General features: G+C 32.9%; 2 protein-coding genes across 2 annotated transcripts; one reads left to right on the top strand and one right to left on the bottom strand.

Annotated features, from left to right (window-relative positions):
- The first annotated feature begins 3083 nt into the window (after positions 1 to 3083).
- Positions 3084 to 4870, top strand: LOC132113132 (GA-binding protein subunit beta-2). The gene has a single exon (XM_059520958.1). The coding sequence runs from the start codon at positions 3438 to 3440 to the stop codon at positions 4803 to 4805; it is 1368 nt and encodes a 455-aa protein (XP_059376941.1). The 5' UTR covers positions 3084 to 3437; the 3' UTR covers positions 4806 to 4870.
- Positions 4871 to 13090: 8220 nt separating this feature from the next.
- LOC132113348 (serine/threonine-protein kinase PAK 6) lies at positions 13091 to 15862 on the bottom strand. The gene is made up of 3 exons (XM_059521145.1): positions 15719 to 15862; positions 13276 to 13402; positions 13091 to 13105 (listed from the first exon to the last, which is right to left on the bottom strand). The coding sequence occupies exons 1-3, from the start codon at positions 15841 to 15843 to the stop codon at positions 13091 to 13093; spliced, it is 267 nt and encodes an 88-aa protein (XP_059377128.1). The 5' UTR covers positions 15844 to 15862.
- Positions 15863 to 17215: the final 1353 nt, after the last annotated feature.

Raw genomic sequence — 17215 nt, 5'->3', positions numbered from 1 at the left:
GATGTATGATATGAGATATGATTTAAGAGATGTATATGACAAATTAGATATTTGATGAATGAGAAATGAGGTAGTTGATGCATGAGATTTGATGTATGATATGAGGTATGATTTATGAGATATGACAAATTAGATATTTGATGAATGAGAAATGAGGTAGATGATGCATGAGATTTTATGTATGATATGAGGTATGATTTATGAGATATGACAAATTAGATATTTGATGTATAAAAAATTAGGTAGTTGATGCATGAGATTTGATGTATGATATGAGGTATGATTTATGAGATATGTATGACAAATTAGATATTTGATGAATGAGAAATGAGGTAGTTGATGCATGAGATTTGATGTATGATATGAGGTATGATTTATGAGATATGACAAATTAGATATTTGATGAATGAGAAATGAGGTAGATGATGCATGAGATTTTATGTATGATATGAGATATGATCTATGAGATATGACAATTTAGATATTTGATGAATGAGAAATGAGGTAAATGATGCATGAGATTTGATGTATGATATGAGATATAATCTATGAGATATGTATGACAAATTAGATATTTGATTAATGAGAAATGAGGTAGTTGATGCATGAGATTTGATGTATGATATGAGGTATGATTTATGAGATATGTATGACAAATTAGATATTTGATGAATGGGAAATGAGGTAGTTGATGCATGAGATTTGATGTATGATATGAGATATGATTTATGAGATATGTATGACAAATTAGATATTTGATGAATGAGAAATAAGTTAGTTGATGCATGAGATTTGATGTATGATATGAGGTATGATTTATGAGATATGACAAATTAGATATTTGATGAATGAGAAATGAGGTAGATGATGCATGAGATTTTATGTATGATATGAGGTATGATTTATGAGATATGTATGACAAATTAGATATTTGATGAATGAGAAATGAGGTAGTTGATGCATGAGATTTGATGTATGATATGAGTTATGATTTATGATATATGTATGATAAATTAGATATTTGATGAATGAGAAATGAGGTAGTTGATGCATGAGATTTGATGTATGATATGAGGTATGATTTATGAGATATGTATGACAAATTAGATATTTGATGAATGAGAAATGAGGTAGTTGATGCATGAGATTTGATTTATGATATGAGGTATGATTTATGAGATATGACAAATTAGATATTTGATGAATGAGAAATGAGGTAGATAATGCATGAGATTTGATGTATGATATGAGGTATGATTTATGAGATATGTATGACAAATTAGATATTTGATGAATGAGAAATGAGGTAGTTGATGCATGAGATTTGATGTATGATATGAGGTATGATTTGTGAGATATGTATGACAAATTAGATATTTGATGTACGAGAAATGAGGTAGTTGATGCATGAGATTTGATGTATGATATGAGGTATGATTTGTGAGATATGTATGACAAATTAGATATTTGATGAATGAGAAATGAGAAATTAGGTAGTTGATACAGTATATGAGATTTGATGTATGATATGAGATATGATTTATGAGATATGTATGACAAATTAGATATTTGATGTACGAGAAATGAGGTAGTTGATGCATGAGATTTGATGTATGATATGAAATATGTATGACAAATTAGATATTTGATGAATGAGAAATGAGGTAGTTGATGCATGAGATTTGATGTATGATATGAGATTTGATTTATGAGATATGTATGACAAATTAGATATTTGATGTATGAGAAATGAGGCAGACGAAGCATGAGATTTTATGTATGATATGAAATGTATGTATGACAAATTAGATATTTGATTTATGAGATTATATATGATATGAGCAATATAATAGAGATATGTATGAAAAAATCAGATATTTTATGTATGAAATATGATTTATGAGATACAATGTAAGATAAATTAAATATTCGATGTATGAGATATAATGTATGAAAAATGTGACATGATTTATGAGATTATGCATGATGTATGAGAAAAAAAATATTTATGCGATTATATAATAAATATGAGATAATTTATCTATGAGAAATTAGATATTTTTCATATGAGATATAATGTATGAAAAGTAAGATATGATGTATGATACGCGATATTAGATGTGATATACGAGAAATTAGATATTAGATGTATGAGACATAATGTATAAGAAATGAGATGTATGATGAATTAGATATGAGAGATTTAATATTATGAGAAATTATATAATGTATGAGATGACAATAAATATGAGACGATTTATGATGTGAGATGTTGTATGGGAAATTTGATATTTAATGTATGAGATATGATGTATGATACGAGATATGAGAAATGAGATTTGATGTGTAAGATATAATGTATGAGAAATTAGATATTTGATGTAATATGATATGATGTGATGTGATGTATGCGTTATAATATATGATAAAATAGATATTTCATAAATGAGAACTGAAGTATGAGATATTATAAATGAGATGTGATGTATGAGATATAATGTATGAGAAATTATATATATTTTGTATAAGTAAAAAATATGAGATACGAAATATGAGATAAATGATGTATGATGTATATGATGCATGATATATGAGATACAATATATGATGCATAATGTATGAGAAATGATAGACGGATGAGATATGATGTATGATTATATGTATGTTATAATGAAATATGAAGAATGATCTATGATGATATATATGATATGAGAGCTACTATAAAGTATGATCATAAAGCCTATAAGAGCAGTGGGTACATTGTTGTCTTACTTGGCAAACACCACAAAAAATGTCCTGTTCTGAAAAAGATAACACTTCTACTGAGCAATGATTCAAGTTAATTAAAAGTTTAGTGAAAATAAATATTGCATCTCTTTGTAAATTAGTTTTGGTGCAGATGTTGATGTGCACAGTTGTGTCAGCCGGACTGAGTCAGAATGAGTGTTAATCTGTGTACTAACGACCACGTCACTGCAGGTTCATCAAGCATGACTCAGGGATTAAAACATCTATAATACACCGACTTGACCTGTGTAAACCTTACAAATCTCTCTGTGATTCTGTAAATGTATATATATATATATATATATATTTGTTATACCCCCAAAGAGAAGGCCATTAATGCTGTTGCTCAGGCAACGGATTCTTTTATGTCCAACCTGACAGGAGAATAAAATAAACCCGTGTTTTTACCACTGAGTAATTCTTGTCATCGAATTAGTGCATCTCTCTCCCCTCCTGGCTGAGAAAAGAGGAGGTGGTTGTGAATGGACCCATAGCAGCATCGCCATCGCTCTCAGATGGCTGTTTCTGTAGCAACAGGGGAAGGGCGTGCAGAGCGCTGAGGTATAAAAACACAGACAGTTTCTCAGACCCGACTCAGAAACTCTCTGAGCTGCCTGTCAATAACCACCACGAACTAACTCCAGATCAAGATGCTGAGGCCGAAGGACTTGTGTCAGGGATCTGGCACCAAAACCTTCCTGGAAGCCATGCAGAGCGGAAAAGTCCACTTGGCTCGGTTCGTCCTGGACGCGTTGGATGGGCGCATCATCAACGGGAAAGCTGAAAATGGACGTACGCTTCTAATGCACGCCGTGTGCCTTCAAGAGCACTCATCCAGATCCAAATTCACTCAATTGCTTCTGGAAAAAGGGGCAGATGTGAACACCCGGGATGACCATGGACGCACAGCCTTGAGTCTGGCATGCGAGCATGGACACTTGGATTCGGTGAAGCTCCTTGTGCAATTCAACGCTGATCCAGAGCTCACGGACACGTGGGGAAACAGTGCCCTCATGTACGCCGCGTGCGGAGGACACAGCCAAATCTTGGAGTTCTTAATCCGGGCGTTCAAGAAACTTGGTTTACGACTTGATCGCACAAATCACGCCGGCCACTCGGCTATCCAAGTTGCGGACTTCTTCGGGCACAACCAGTGCGTTCAAACCCTCAACGGGTGCGGAAAGAAGACGGTGAGTCCGACAAACAGCACCGGAGAACCCACCGAAGACCTGCGGTGGCCCAATCGCCTCCCAAAGCAAGTTCTAGACAGGTTCTCCAAACAAATCCAAAGCAAGCATGAGGAAATCCTCCCAGCCTTGTTTCAGAGACAGCTGTGCATTAGTGACAGCAACAGCCTGCGGATCCGCTTCAGACGTCCAGACGCCAACCAAAGCCTCATCAGATCCGAAGACGGAGCAGATCTTCTGTTCGCTTCGAAACAGATCCAAAACTCAGTGTTGAAAGAGGACGGAAGCTCAGAACCCGAGACGGACGGCGACGTGCCGCTTCGGGGGAAAACTAGGTCGTTTAATCTTGACCTCAGAATCGGAAGGAAACAATCCTATCAGGGCGACCTGCAAGAAACCAACAGATCTGCGAGTAAGTTCAAAAGAGCGTCGCTGCAAGATGAAAAACCGCTTGTGGCGAAGTTCTACAGCACAAAAACGACTGACAACTTCGACATCAGTAAAGAGGTGCAAAAGCGTGGCAGCGTTCCCAAAACGACCAGACAGAGCAAACTTCTGTTCAGTCGTGAAGAACTCGAACCTGAAAGGATCAAACCTCGCTCTTCTGGGCTCTCCGGATTCGGGAACAGACTCCTCCGCAGATTCACAGCTCCTGAATTCATGCGACACATCACAGACTATCCCAGAGATGCCGGACACAGTAAAGAGAAGATGTCTCGGTCCGAGACCTTCCCGTTCTCGCACACACACATGAGAGTGAACAGCCAGCCGAGTGTGGACAGCATCAGCGCGGTGAGATGCGAGTTTGAGAGCAATCCTGCTCTTAAATGAGCATTTAAATGCACCATGTTTAGAGTAAAACACTCATGTGGGCATTTAGAAAGATGTTTATGACTTTCACATAGACATTATAAATAGCCGTGTACTTGAGACTTGCTCTCTTGAGACTTTAACTGCTGCTGCTCTCAAAATCTTTCACTGCCTCTGTAGATCCATTAACATATTTCGGCTAATTGAATTTCTGCTGACATTATTACTAAAGAATGTCTATGCATTACATGCTTTTCTCATGCATGCATGTTATAGCCTATTTTTATAAGCAAATTGATTTGTGATTTGTATGCATTAAGATACAGTTTTGTATATCTATGCATAGCCTATCAATGATGTAAATAGTTTATATTCTGCATTCATTGATAGAAAATATAACAGAGCAACTGTATGAAAGAGACAAATATATGAATAAAGGATTTGTGTACGCTTCAAGCATCTGTGTATATAAGAAATAAAACTTAATATCAGTGTTTTTTTTCATATGCATGATTTATTCTTTAAAAAATGTAAACGTATAGTTCTCTTCATTGACAACCAACACACAAACAAGCAGACGACAGATGTTGTGTAAAGAAGGTTCATCATGAGTCATGTTTCCTCGACTGCGTCATGTACACAAACACAGAGCTGTGTAAACTAACGAGGGACCGTTCACAACAGATGAAACGCAGGAGTTTGGAAATACTTTTCACTTGACATCACACAGATTTGTGAGGAATTTAATTCCCTTCTACTGCTGATTTCAAATCTCATTTCTGCATATCCAAACTGAACTTTGATCAATAAATTCAAAAAGCATGCATCTTGTGATTGATTTAAAAAATAATAATAATTAAAAAAAAAATTCTTGCTGCTGTCTCTACACTGAAAAGTTATAAGTAAAAACAAGATTACTGGTGTTTCAGAAGAAAACATTATTTCAGATTTTTAAAAGTCATATTTAATTCAATGTAATATTTGCATTTTTCTTTTGTACTTGTGAAATTTACAGTTACGTTTTCTGAGTTTTAATTGTTTCTACACATTTGTTTTAGTGTATAAACAGTTTTGTAAAGGAAATTATACAAGTATAAAAAAGGATATTGTGGCTTTTATCTCACAATCTAGAAAAAAGTCAGAATTTAGGGAAAAGGCAGAATTTTGAGAGGTTTTACAAGATTTACAGATTTACAATTCATACTTTTTTTCTCTTAATTCTTATCTTACATCTGGTGATTGTGCTTAGTTTATATCTCACAATTCTGATGTGCTTTTATAATTCTGAGTTTATTTCTCACAATTTTGAGAATTTTGTATTTTTTATTCCGTGGCAAAAAAAAAAAAAAGAAAAAAGCATTGCAAGATCCAAACTCAGAAAAAAGTCAGAACTGCGACATATAAGCTTAGAATTAAACCAAGTTTCCATGGGAAAGAGCTTTATTCAAAAACTGCTAAAAAAAAATATAGCAATTAAATGATCTTTATTTTACATATGATGCATGTGTGCATAAAGACCAACACTTAAAAATAGTGTGAAAAAATGTTTCCAGTGTGAGCGGCCCCAAACACAAATCAGATCTCTCCTGCTCTCTTTTAATTTGTCAGTATGATCATTTAGGAAACATCACAGTCCAACAGGATGCAAGAATATCACATTGACCGCTGCATCCAAAATGTAAACACACACACACACACACACCAACAAACAGACTTGTCCGTTCTTCTCTCATAATTAAACAAATGCAAATATGGGTCGTGTCCCACTCAGATTCTGTACATTATTTGTAAAACTGCTTTCTTTCTCAGTTTAAGATTCAAGCCACTGTTTTAAGCCATGCAAGCTAGTCTTACAAGCTGTGAAATATGTGCCTTCGGTGGCATAAAATCTCTCTTTCTGATTCTGCAGACATTCACATTTTCTGATTCTGGATGAAATATTAGCATTTAAATCTGGTTGAAAGTGTTAGACTGAGCTGAAAGTACAACAGCATCGTTGGTTGTTTAAAAGTTAAGATTTGCAAGGTGACCGAGTAATTTTATATCACTGTAACAGTAAAATATATATATTTTTTTGAACTGTAAATAAAATGAGGATTTATTGGAGTGCATTTTACAAGAAAAAAATCTTTATATTTAATTGTGAAATTTATTAGCATTTTCTGATGTTTGATCATTTTTTGACCCTTTTATGGAAACTCAACCCAAAAAAAGTTTAGATTTCAATTCAAATAACAACTTATTTTCAAATCTGAGCCACATTTGGAGCTGTTGATATTCAGTCGAATTCAGTAGATTATAGATAAATACATATCAATCTAATGCTTTACAATAAGTTTCAATTAGTTCATCTTGGTTAACTACATCACTGCCTTGTAATAACCAAAACATGGACGTTTTTCAACAGATACTGAGACTAATTCAGTTAGTGCACAAGGTTCTTTGTATTATTAATTATATGGTGTTATTTCTTACATAAAATTAATTTTAAATTTATTTATAGAATTTAATAAATTATTATCTGAATCTGAGATGTTGGAAATGTTTTATTTATTTTATTTTATAATCTTATAAATTAAATTTAATTTAATTTTATCTGAAGATAAGGCCACATTTGAAGCTGCTGGAATTTATTGATTTTTTTATAAAATTTTATTTTATTTCATTTTAAATGTAAATTATATAATTTTATACACTATTATCTGAGGCCACATTTGAAGCTGTTGAAAAAAATATTTTATTTTATTTTTCAATTTAATTTAAAAAAGCATTTTAATACATTAATACGTCACAGTACATTTTATTAACAGTTAATGCAACTGTTCATTGTTAATAATAATATTAGATATTTATATATTCTCAATTTAATAATGATTAGTTAATGTTGAAGTTGATATATATTTTTCGGCGTTAGCTCATCTTAACTAATGGAACCCTATTGTAAACTGTTAATGATAATAAAGTATTGTTTGCACCTGTAAAAACCAAAAGTAAGATCATTATATGAAAGCATTATAAAATATTCTACTGTATATACGAACACAAGCATTCATGAAACTGACGAACGTGGCTTGTTCCAGGTCTCTGCGGCCGCAGATTGGATGCAAGTCATGATAACACACTTCGAACAGAACATTAAACCCAGTGGCACTTCAGTCAGACGCACTTCTGCTCTAATTCACCGCCTTTTAAGCACCAATGAGACATCCTCAGGTGTAAGGAAATGGCTTTATAGAGTTGATTTCTCATCTAACAGTCATCTCAGTCCTGATTGCTCCGGGGGACGAGGCAGGCTACAGCAGCGGGACATGCGCTTGCGGTACTATTCCACTAGGGGCAGCAGACACTGCGGAGAGCTGGCCTGCAGGAGGAAGGGGTGCTCCGGGAGGTCTGTGGCACTCGCCCGCTCCAGAGGATACCTGCAGACGGACCGGACAACATAACACATCAACCACCTGCAAAGGCCTTGATACAACCAAAACACTTTTAGACACTTGTTTATTTATATTATTAATTATTTTGTATGTTGTTTTAATTTAATTTAATTTAATTTAATTTAATTTAATTTAATTTAATTTAATTTAATTTAATTTAATTTAATTTAATTTAATTTAATTTAATTTAATTTAATTTTATTCTATTTTATTTTATTTTATTTTGAACACCAGTTCAAACATGTTTGTATCAGTTTGTCCACAATGTGACTTCTTTACATTACTATTTATTTGATATGGTGTTGATATTATTAATTATTTATACAGAGCACACTTCGGCATCATATTGGGGAGTTTTACACTTCAGAAAATGTCAAAATAAAATTTTGTTCTTCCACATATGACAGACAAAGGTTTAGATTTCTTATTTTATTTTATCTTGTATTTTTATTCTATTGTATATATATATTTTTTGTCTGATTAAATTGGTTAACTAATTATTTTTCACATGATTTCTCTTGTATAATTATAATACTAGGTTTAGCTTGATGTAAAGCAATGGTTTAGTATTTTTTTTTTTATAGTAATAATGTTTGTATTCATATAGTTAAAAACCTGTTTGTATTGAAAAACTTTTTGAGATGCAGACTTATTAATTTATTAATGTCATATATTTGCATGTCAAACTATATATCTTCACTTCTTTATTTTTGTGTTATTTTATATTTTGACCCATTTCATTTGTCGATTCATTATTTTTCACATTCTTTCTTTTTGTATTCATGTCATTAGGCTTATTTTCATTAATTTATTATGATCTGCATTTAGATAAATACAGATATTCACAGTTTTTGAGTGCGTGTTTGTAGGAATGTCTCGCTGTCTGTAATTCTGCACATGGTTATCTCTGTGTGTGTCTCTGTGATTAATGGAGAGGTTTTCCTCGTACCAGATGAAGGTTGCGTACGGTGGGTGCCGGCTCGTCTCTCAGGCGCTTCATGGCAGCCACCGGCGTCTCACTGAAATACAGAGGCTCTCCGTCCACCATCTCCACCAGCATGATGCCCAGAGACCACACGTCCACGGCCTTGTTTAGTCTGACAGTCACTGAGGGCTTGTGTCGTGGTGTTCAGCTGTACCTCTGTTCCGTACGGTGATTTGGAGATGACCTCATCTATCATCCATCCATCCATCATCGTTCCATCTATCCGTCTATCATCCTTCCATCTATTCATCTATCATCCATCCATCTATCCATCTATCATCCATCCATCTATCCGTCTATCATCCATCCATCATCCATCCATCCATCCATCTATCATCCATCCATCCATCATCCATCCATCTATCCGTCTATCATCCATCCATCTATTTATCTATCATCCATCCATCCATCATCCATCCATCTATCCGTCTATCATCCATCCATCTATTCATCTATCATCCATCCATCTATCCATCTATCATCCATCCATCTATCCGTCTATCATCCATCCATCATCCATCCATCTATCCATCTATCATCCATCCATCCATCATCCATCCATCTATCTGTCTATCATCCATCCATCTATTCATCTATCATCCATCCATCTATCCATCTATCATCCATCCATCTATCCGTCTATCATACATCCATCTATTCATCTATCATCCATCCATCTATTTATCTATCATCCATCCATCCATCATCCATCCATCTATCCGTCTATCATCCATCCATCTATTCATCTATCATCCATCCATCTATCCATCTATCATCCATCCATCTATCCGTCTATCATCCATCCATCATCCATCCATCTATCCATCTATCATCCATCCATCCATCATCCATCCATCTATCTGTCTCTCATCCATCCATCTATTCATCTATCATCCATCCATCTATCCATCTATCATCCATCCATCTATCCGTCTATCATCCATCCATCTATCCATCTATCATCCATCCATCCATCATCCATCCATCTATCCGTCTATCATCCATCCATCTATTCATCTATCATCCATCCATCTATCCGTCTATCATCCATCCATCATCCATCCATCTATCCATCTATCATCCATCCATCCATCATCCATCCATCTATCCGTCTATCATCCATCCATCTATTTATCTATCATCCATCCATCCATCATCCATCCATCTATCCGTCTATCATCCATCCATCTATTCATCTATCATCCATCCATCTATCCATCTATCATCCATCCATCTATCCGTCTATCATCCATCCATCATCCATCCATCTATCCATCTATCATCCATCCATCCATCATCCATCCATCTATCTGTCTATCATCCATCCATCTATTCATCTATCATCCATCCATCTATCCATCTATCATCCATCCATCTATCCGTCTATCATACATCCATCTATTCATCTATCATCCATCCATCTATTTATCTATCATCCATCCATCCATCATCCATCCATCTATCCGTCTATCATCCATCCATCTATTCATCTATCATCCATCCATCTATCCATCTATCATCCATCCATCTATCCGTCTATCATCCATCCATCATCCATCCATCTATCCATCTATCATCCATCCATCCATCATCCATCCATCTATCTGTCTCTCATCCATCCATCTATTCATCTATCATCCATCCATCTATCCATCTATCATCCATCCATCTATCCGTCTATCATCCATCCATCTATCCATCTATCATCCATCCATCCATCATCCATCCATCTATCCGTCTATCATCCATCCATCTATTTATCTATCATCCATCCATCCATCATCCATCCATCTATCCGTCTATCATCCATCCATCTATTCATCTATCATCCATCCATCTATCTGTCTATCATCCATCCATCTATTCATCTATCATCCATCCATCTATCCATCTATCATCCATCCATCTATCCGTCTATTATCCATCCATTTATTCATCTATCATCTATCCATCTATTCATCTATCATCCATCCATCTATCCATCTATTCATCTATCATCCATCCATCTATTCATCTATCATCCATCCATCTATCCATCTATCATCCATCCATCCATCATCCATCCATCTATCCATCTATCATCCATCCATCATCCATCCATCTATCCATCTATCATCCATCCATCCATCATCCATCCATCTATCCATCTATCATCCATCCATCTATTCATCTATCATCCATCCATCCATCATCCATCCATCTATCCGTCTATCATCCATCCATCTATTCATCTATCATCCATCCATCTATCCATCTATCATCCATCCATCTATCCGTCTATCATCCATCCATTTATTCATCTATCATCCATCCATCCATCTATTCATCTATCATCCATCCATCTATCCATCTATCATCCATCCATCCATCATCCATCCATCTATCCGTCTATCATCCATCCATCCATCATCCATCCATCCATCATCCATCCATCTATCCGTCTATCATCATCCATCTATTCATCTATCATCCATCTATCATCATCCATCCATCTATCTGTCTATCATCCATCCATCTATTCATCTATCATCCATCCATCTATCCATCTATCATCCATCCATCTATCCGTCTATCATCTATCCATCTATCCATCTATCATCCATCCATCTATTCATCTATCATCCATCCATCTATTCATCTATCATCCATCCATCCATCATCCATCCATCTATCCGTCTATCTTCCATCCATCTATCCATCTATCATCCATCCATCTATCCGTCTATCATCCATCCATCTATTCATCTATCATCCATCCATCTATCCATCTATCATCCATCCATCTATCCGTCTATCATCCATCCATTTATTCATCTATCATCCATCCATCCATCATCCATCCATCTATCCGTCTATCATCCATCCATCTATTCATCTATCATCCATCCATCCATCCATCCATCCATCTATTATCCATCCATCCATCCATAAGCCACCATCCATCCATCCATCTATCATCCATCCATCTATCCATCTATTATCCATCCATCTATCCATCTATCATCCATCCATCCATCATCCATCCATCTATCCGTCTATCATCCATCCATCTATCCATCATCCATCCATCCATCCATCTATCATCCATCCATCTATCCATCTATCATCCATCCATCTATCTGTCTACCATCCATCCATTATTCATCTATCATCCATCCATCCATCATCCATCCATCTATCCGTCTATCATCCATCCATCTATTCATCCATCCATCCATCCATCTATTATCCATCCATCCATCCATAAGCCACCATCCATCCATAAGCCACCATCCATCCATCTATCCATCTATCATCCATCCATCCATCATCCATCCATCCATCCATCATCCATCCATCTATCCGTCTATAATCCATTCATCTATCCATCTATCCATCTATCATCCATCCATCCATCCATCTATCATCCATCATCCATCCATCCATCCATCCATCCATCCATCCATCCATCCATCCATCTATCTATCTATCTATCTATCTATCTATCTATCTATCTATCTATCTATCTATCTATCTATCTATCTATCTATCTATCTAGTGTTCAAAAGAAGTATGGCCGTTTAACGATTTGACCGTTGTATTTATTTAAATACAAATACAGCGACCAGCCTCCAGCACAATTCAGACACCCACGGACACTCCTGTAAGTTACAAAAAAAAGAGTGTGCGCACTGAGAACGAGCATGAGACTGGCTGCAGTTCCTCTAACGGCCACTGGTGTCAGTAACGGTTAGAAATTTCAGAACCTACGCAATGCTCCTTTAAATTAAATTAAATTAAATTCAGCGTTGCATCACATGAATAGATTACATTTTAAAAAACATGCTGATTTGCTTCTCAAGAAACATTTCTGATTATCATCAATGTTGAAGACCATTTTTTCTGCTTCACATCTGTTTATTCTTCAAGATTCACAGATGAAAAGAAAAGTTCAAAAGAACAGCACTTATTTCAAATACAAATTGTTGATGAATGAAAGCATTAATTCCTTAAATAAAGTCCTCGTGACCTCCAGCTTTAGAAGTGTGTATATAGTGGTTTGAATAGTCTGATCAGGCACAGATGGACTCACTCGTCCGTCCAGCGAGAGCAGGATGGAGTCGCTCTTGATGTCTCGGTGTATGACCCCCTGCGAGTGGAGATACGCCAGCGCCTGCAGCACAGCCTCACACACGGTGGCGATCTGCTCCTCGCTCAGCCTGAACACAAGATCAGACGCACACAACCCTCCTGAGCACTTCTTCATGCACCTGCTGGGTTTGAGCTCCTTCTGAAGCTGTATATTATTGACGCTTACTAAATGTGTTGCACCTCATTGTTCACGAAGGAAGAAACCACTAAAACACACCCAGAGCAACTGCATAAAACATTTCAGCACCGTAATGGGGAGCTTTCAACATCAGAGAAAGTCCAAATCTAGTTTGATTCCTGATGTTTTTATACACACATGACTGATAAATAATCGTTTTGAGTTATCTGGGAAACTCACACTTTTTGAGATGTATTCATGCACTATAAATGTCTTCAGATCAGTTGAAAAATAGTGTATTTTATCATTTTATTTGTCTCATTTAATTTGATGACTAATTATTATTATTATTATGATTATTTTGTTGAATATTCATGATATAAGCTTTATTCTGCAGGCTTATTAATTTATTCATGTCATATAATTGCTTGCCAAAAAAAGAAAAAAAAATTTCAAATCAGTATGAAAATCATTTTATTTTAAATTATTTTATTGTATTTTTATTTTATTTAAAATTATTTTATTTTATTTTAAATTATTTTAATGTATTTTTATTTTATTTTTAATTATTTTATTTTATTGTATTTGTATTTTATTTTTAATTATTTTATTGCATTTTCTATTTTATTTTTTATTATTTTATTGCATTTTTATTTTATTTTTAATTATTTTATTTTATTGTATTTTTATTTAATTCTTAATTATTTTCTTGTATTTTTATTTAATTTTTAATTATTTAATTTTTATTTTATTTGGCTCGTTTCACTTGTTGACTATTTCATTATTTTATATTTCTTTTGTATATTCATGACATTAGTTTTAACCTGCTGTAATATTTTGTAGGAATGTTTTGGTTCACTTATTATTATTTATATATTATCCATATTATTATTCATAGACATATCAACATAGATATTCACTTGAGATGCAGACTTATGGATTGCTTGTCAAACAAATTGTCTTCCAGTAAGTATAAATTAGTTTTATATTATTTTTAATAATTTTCTTTAAAAAAAAATATATATATTTATATTTATTTATTTAATTTGTTGACTAATTCTTTTAATATATTTTTTTTCTTTTTTTCTAATTATATTTTATATTATATTTTATTGTATATTCATGACATTAGGTTTAGATCAATAACTTCACTGTACATCACCCTCTTGTGGTATGAATCAAGTACAACAGTAATACTAGAGTTCATGGAGTCAGTGTGAGGTTGTGTTTGCTCATCCAAACAGCAGAATTGCAATCACTTACATCTGTGACCTTAAAGTGATATGACATGAGAATTATGTCCTTTAATCACATTTCTGGTCTCATTATTAAAGATTTATCATCACATGTTGTTTGTCTTCACCATCTTTCAATCATTAGATGGCTGCGAATGATGTGCATAATATATTATATTATTTTACGTAAAATAATTAAATATATTAATACAATTTATAAAAGTGTTGATATTAATTATTAAATTATATTGTATTGCATTATTTTATTTTAAATTATATCGTTTATTACATTAGTTTAAGTTATATTGTTTTATTTTAAATTATTGGGTTGTTTCAGCCAAAAATTTTATTTCAGTAAAAGTTTAGTAGTAAAATTAAACAAAAATTGAACCTAAAATTGGGTTGCAACAACCCAGCATTGTTAAGATATAATTTTTGATTATATTACATGATATATTATATTGTGTTGTATTATTTTAAGTTATATTGTATTTGTATTATATTACATTATTTTAAATTAATATATTATATTATGATTTTAGTTTTTAATTATATATATATATATATATATATATATATATTGTATTCTATACTTTTTAAAATTTAAGTTCTATTGTATTGTCTTTTAAATTACATATTATGTTATGTTATGTTATGTTATGTTATGTTATGTTATGTTATGTTATATTACATTACATTATTGGAAACAAAATGTCAAATTAATCAGTTTATGATCATTAATGCTTTCATATCATTTAAATCTGATTTCAATTAAAAGTGTCACTAATGAACTTTTTCGGAAGTTATAAGTCATGAATTCAGAATTTATTTGATTTCATTTTTGCTCAAAGGCATTTTTAAAAGGGGTATCTCACAGGGTCTTTAACTAGAAGACTAACCTACCCATGTGAACGCATATTTCTCACAAATCCTATAGAGATCACAATGAAAACATGAGCCTCTAGATTAACTGGGTAAGAGATCCATGAAATGGTTTTCCTGGTGAAATGATGAAGGTTGTGCGGTGGTACCTGGTCTCAGACACGATGTTTGTTAGAGCTCCTCCCTGCAGATACTCCATGATGACCCACAGCTCCTCCTCCACCAGAGCACTCTTGAACATCTCCACCACGTTCCTGTGCTGGTAATCTCTCATGATCACCACCTGAACACACACCAACACACACCCACATTTTTAATTTTATTTAATTTTATTTAATTTTTAATTTAATTTAATTTAATTTAATTTAATTTAATTTTTAATTTTATTTAATTTTATTTAATTTAATTTTATTTTATTTTATTTAATTTTATTTTATTTTATTTTATTTTATTTTATTTTATTTTATTTTTAATTTAATTTAATTTAATTTAATTTAATTTAATTTAATTTAATTTAATTTAATTTAATTTAATTTAATTTCATAAGAGACATTCAACGTTAATGGTGTTTACAGTGTTCCAAAATATAATTTATATGTATATATGTTAATTAAATTTTTAATTAAATTTTTAATTTAACTCAATTTAATTTTTAATTTAACTAAATTTAATTTTTAATTTAAATATATTTCATTTTTAATTACATTTTTAATTACATTTCTTATTTAATTTAATTTAATTTAATTTAATTTAATTGTGTTCCAAAATATAATTTATATGTATATATGTTTCATCTATTTCTCTGAATATGACAAACTTAAATTAAACTGATGCAATAAATCCTACACTGTGATTGAAAAATACATATATAACCCTAGACATTTCCCTTTCAAAACATGTTTTTATCATTCAAAACATTTTGTGACTCTTGAGTAATAATATAAATTAATATAAATAATTTAATAAATTATAATCAATTATGCTATCTGTGTAATTTTAATAGTTTATTTTCAGTAGTAATTCTTAATACAATTTCTATTATGTTAACATTGTGTGAAATGTTCTATCCCACAATGCAATGTTCTTGACTTGAGTCATTCACTCAGACTGCCAAACTATATTTAACACAAAATTGGAATAAAATGCAAAAATAAAATAAAAAGTACGTGATAACAAGATATGCTAGTTAGTGTATTAAGCATGCAACTTTGTGAGGTCACTGTATGCATAGTGACCCACATCTAATTAAGATCAATGAAAATGAGCATCATTCAATCATTTACTCTTTGACCTACACTGAAATCCCCATATCGCCAGATAAAGCCTTAAAAATTAAGAACCAGCATCTGAAAATATATCAAGATTTCTTAAAAACTTCTTGAGTTACATCAATGCAAACTTTGAAGGGAAAAACACAAAAAGTGCCATTCTGTGTGTAAAAATTATATAACGATGCTGCAGTCTTTGTAAGGTCATTTTTACTCTGCTGTAATTTTTGGCTCTAAAATCGAAATCTTCAAGATAGTGGATTACTCAGTCAAGTCAACTCAAGTAACCTTTATTTATATAGCGCTTTAAACAAAATACATTGCGTCAAAGCAACTGAACAACATTCATTAGGAAAACAGTGCCAATAATGCAAAATG

This window comes from Carassius carassius, chromosome 32, assembly GCF_963082965.1.
Source record: "Carassius carassius chromosome 32, fCarCar2.1, whole genome shotgun sequence".
NCBI classification, from domain to species: Eukaryota; Metazoa; Chordata; class Actinopteri; order Cypriniformes; family Cyprinidae; genus Carassius; species Carassius carassius.
The sequence above is the reverse complement of the archived record's forward strand: the minus strand, read 5'-3'. Positions and strand labels throughout refer to the sequence as shown.

Excerpts from the sequence above, each read along its gene's own strand:
- LOC132113132 (XM_059520958.1), top strand. The coding sequence starts at position 3,438 with ATGCTGAGGCCGAAGGACTTGTGTCAGGGATCTGGCACCAAAACCTTC.
- LOC132113348 (XM_059521145.1), bottom strand. The coding sequence starts at position 15,843 with ATGAGAGATTACCAGCACAGGAACGTGGTGGAGATGTTCAAGAGTGCT. Across the intron at positions 13,403-15,718 it reads AACATCGTGTCTGAGACCAG|GCTGAGCGAGGAGCAGATCG; the intron begins GTACCACCGCAC and ends TCTTGTGTTCAG.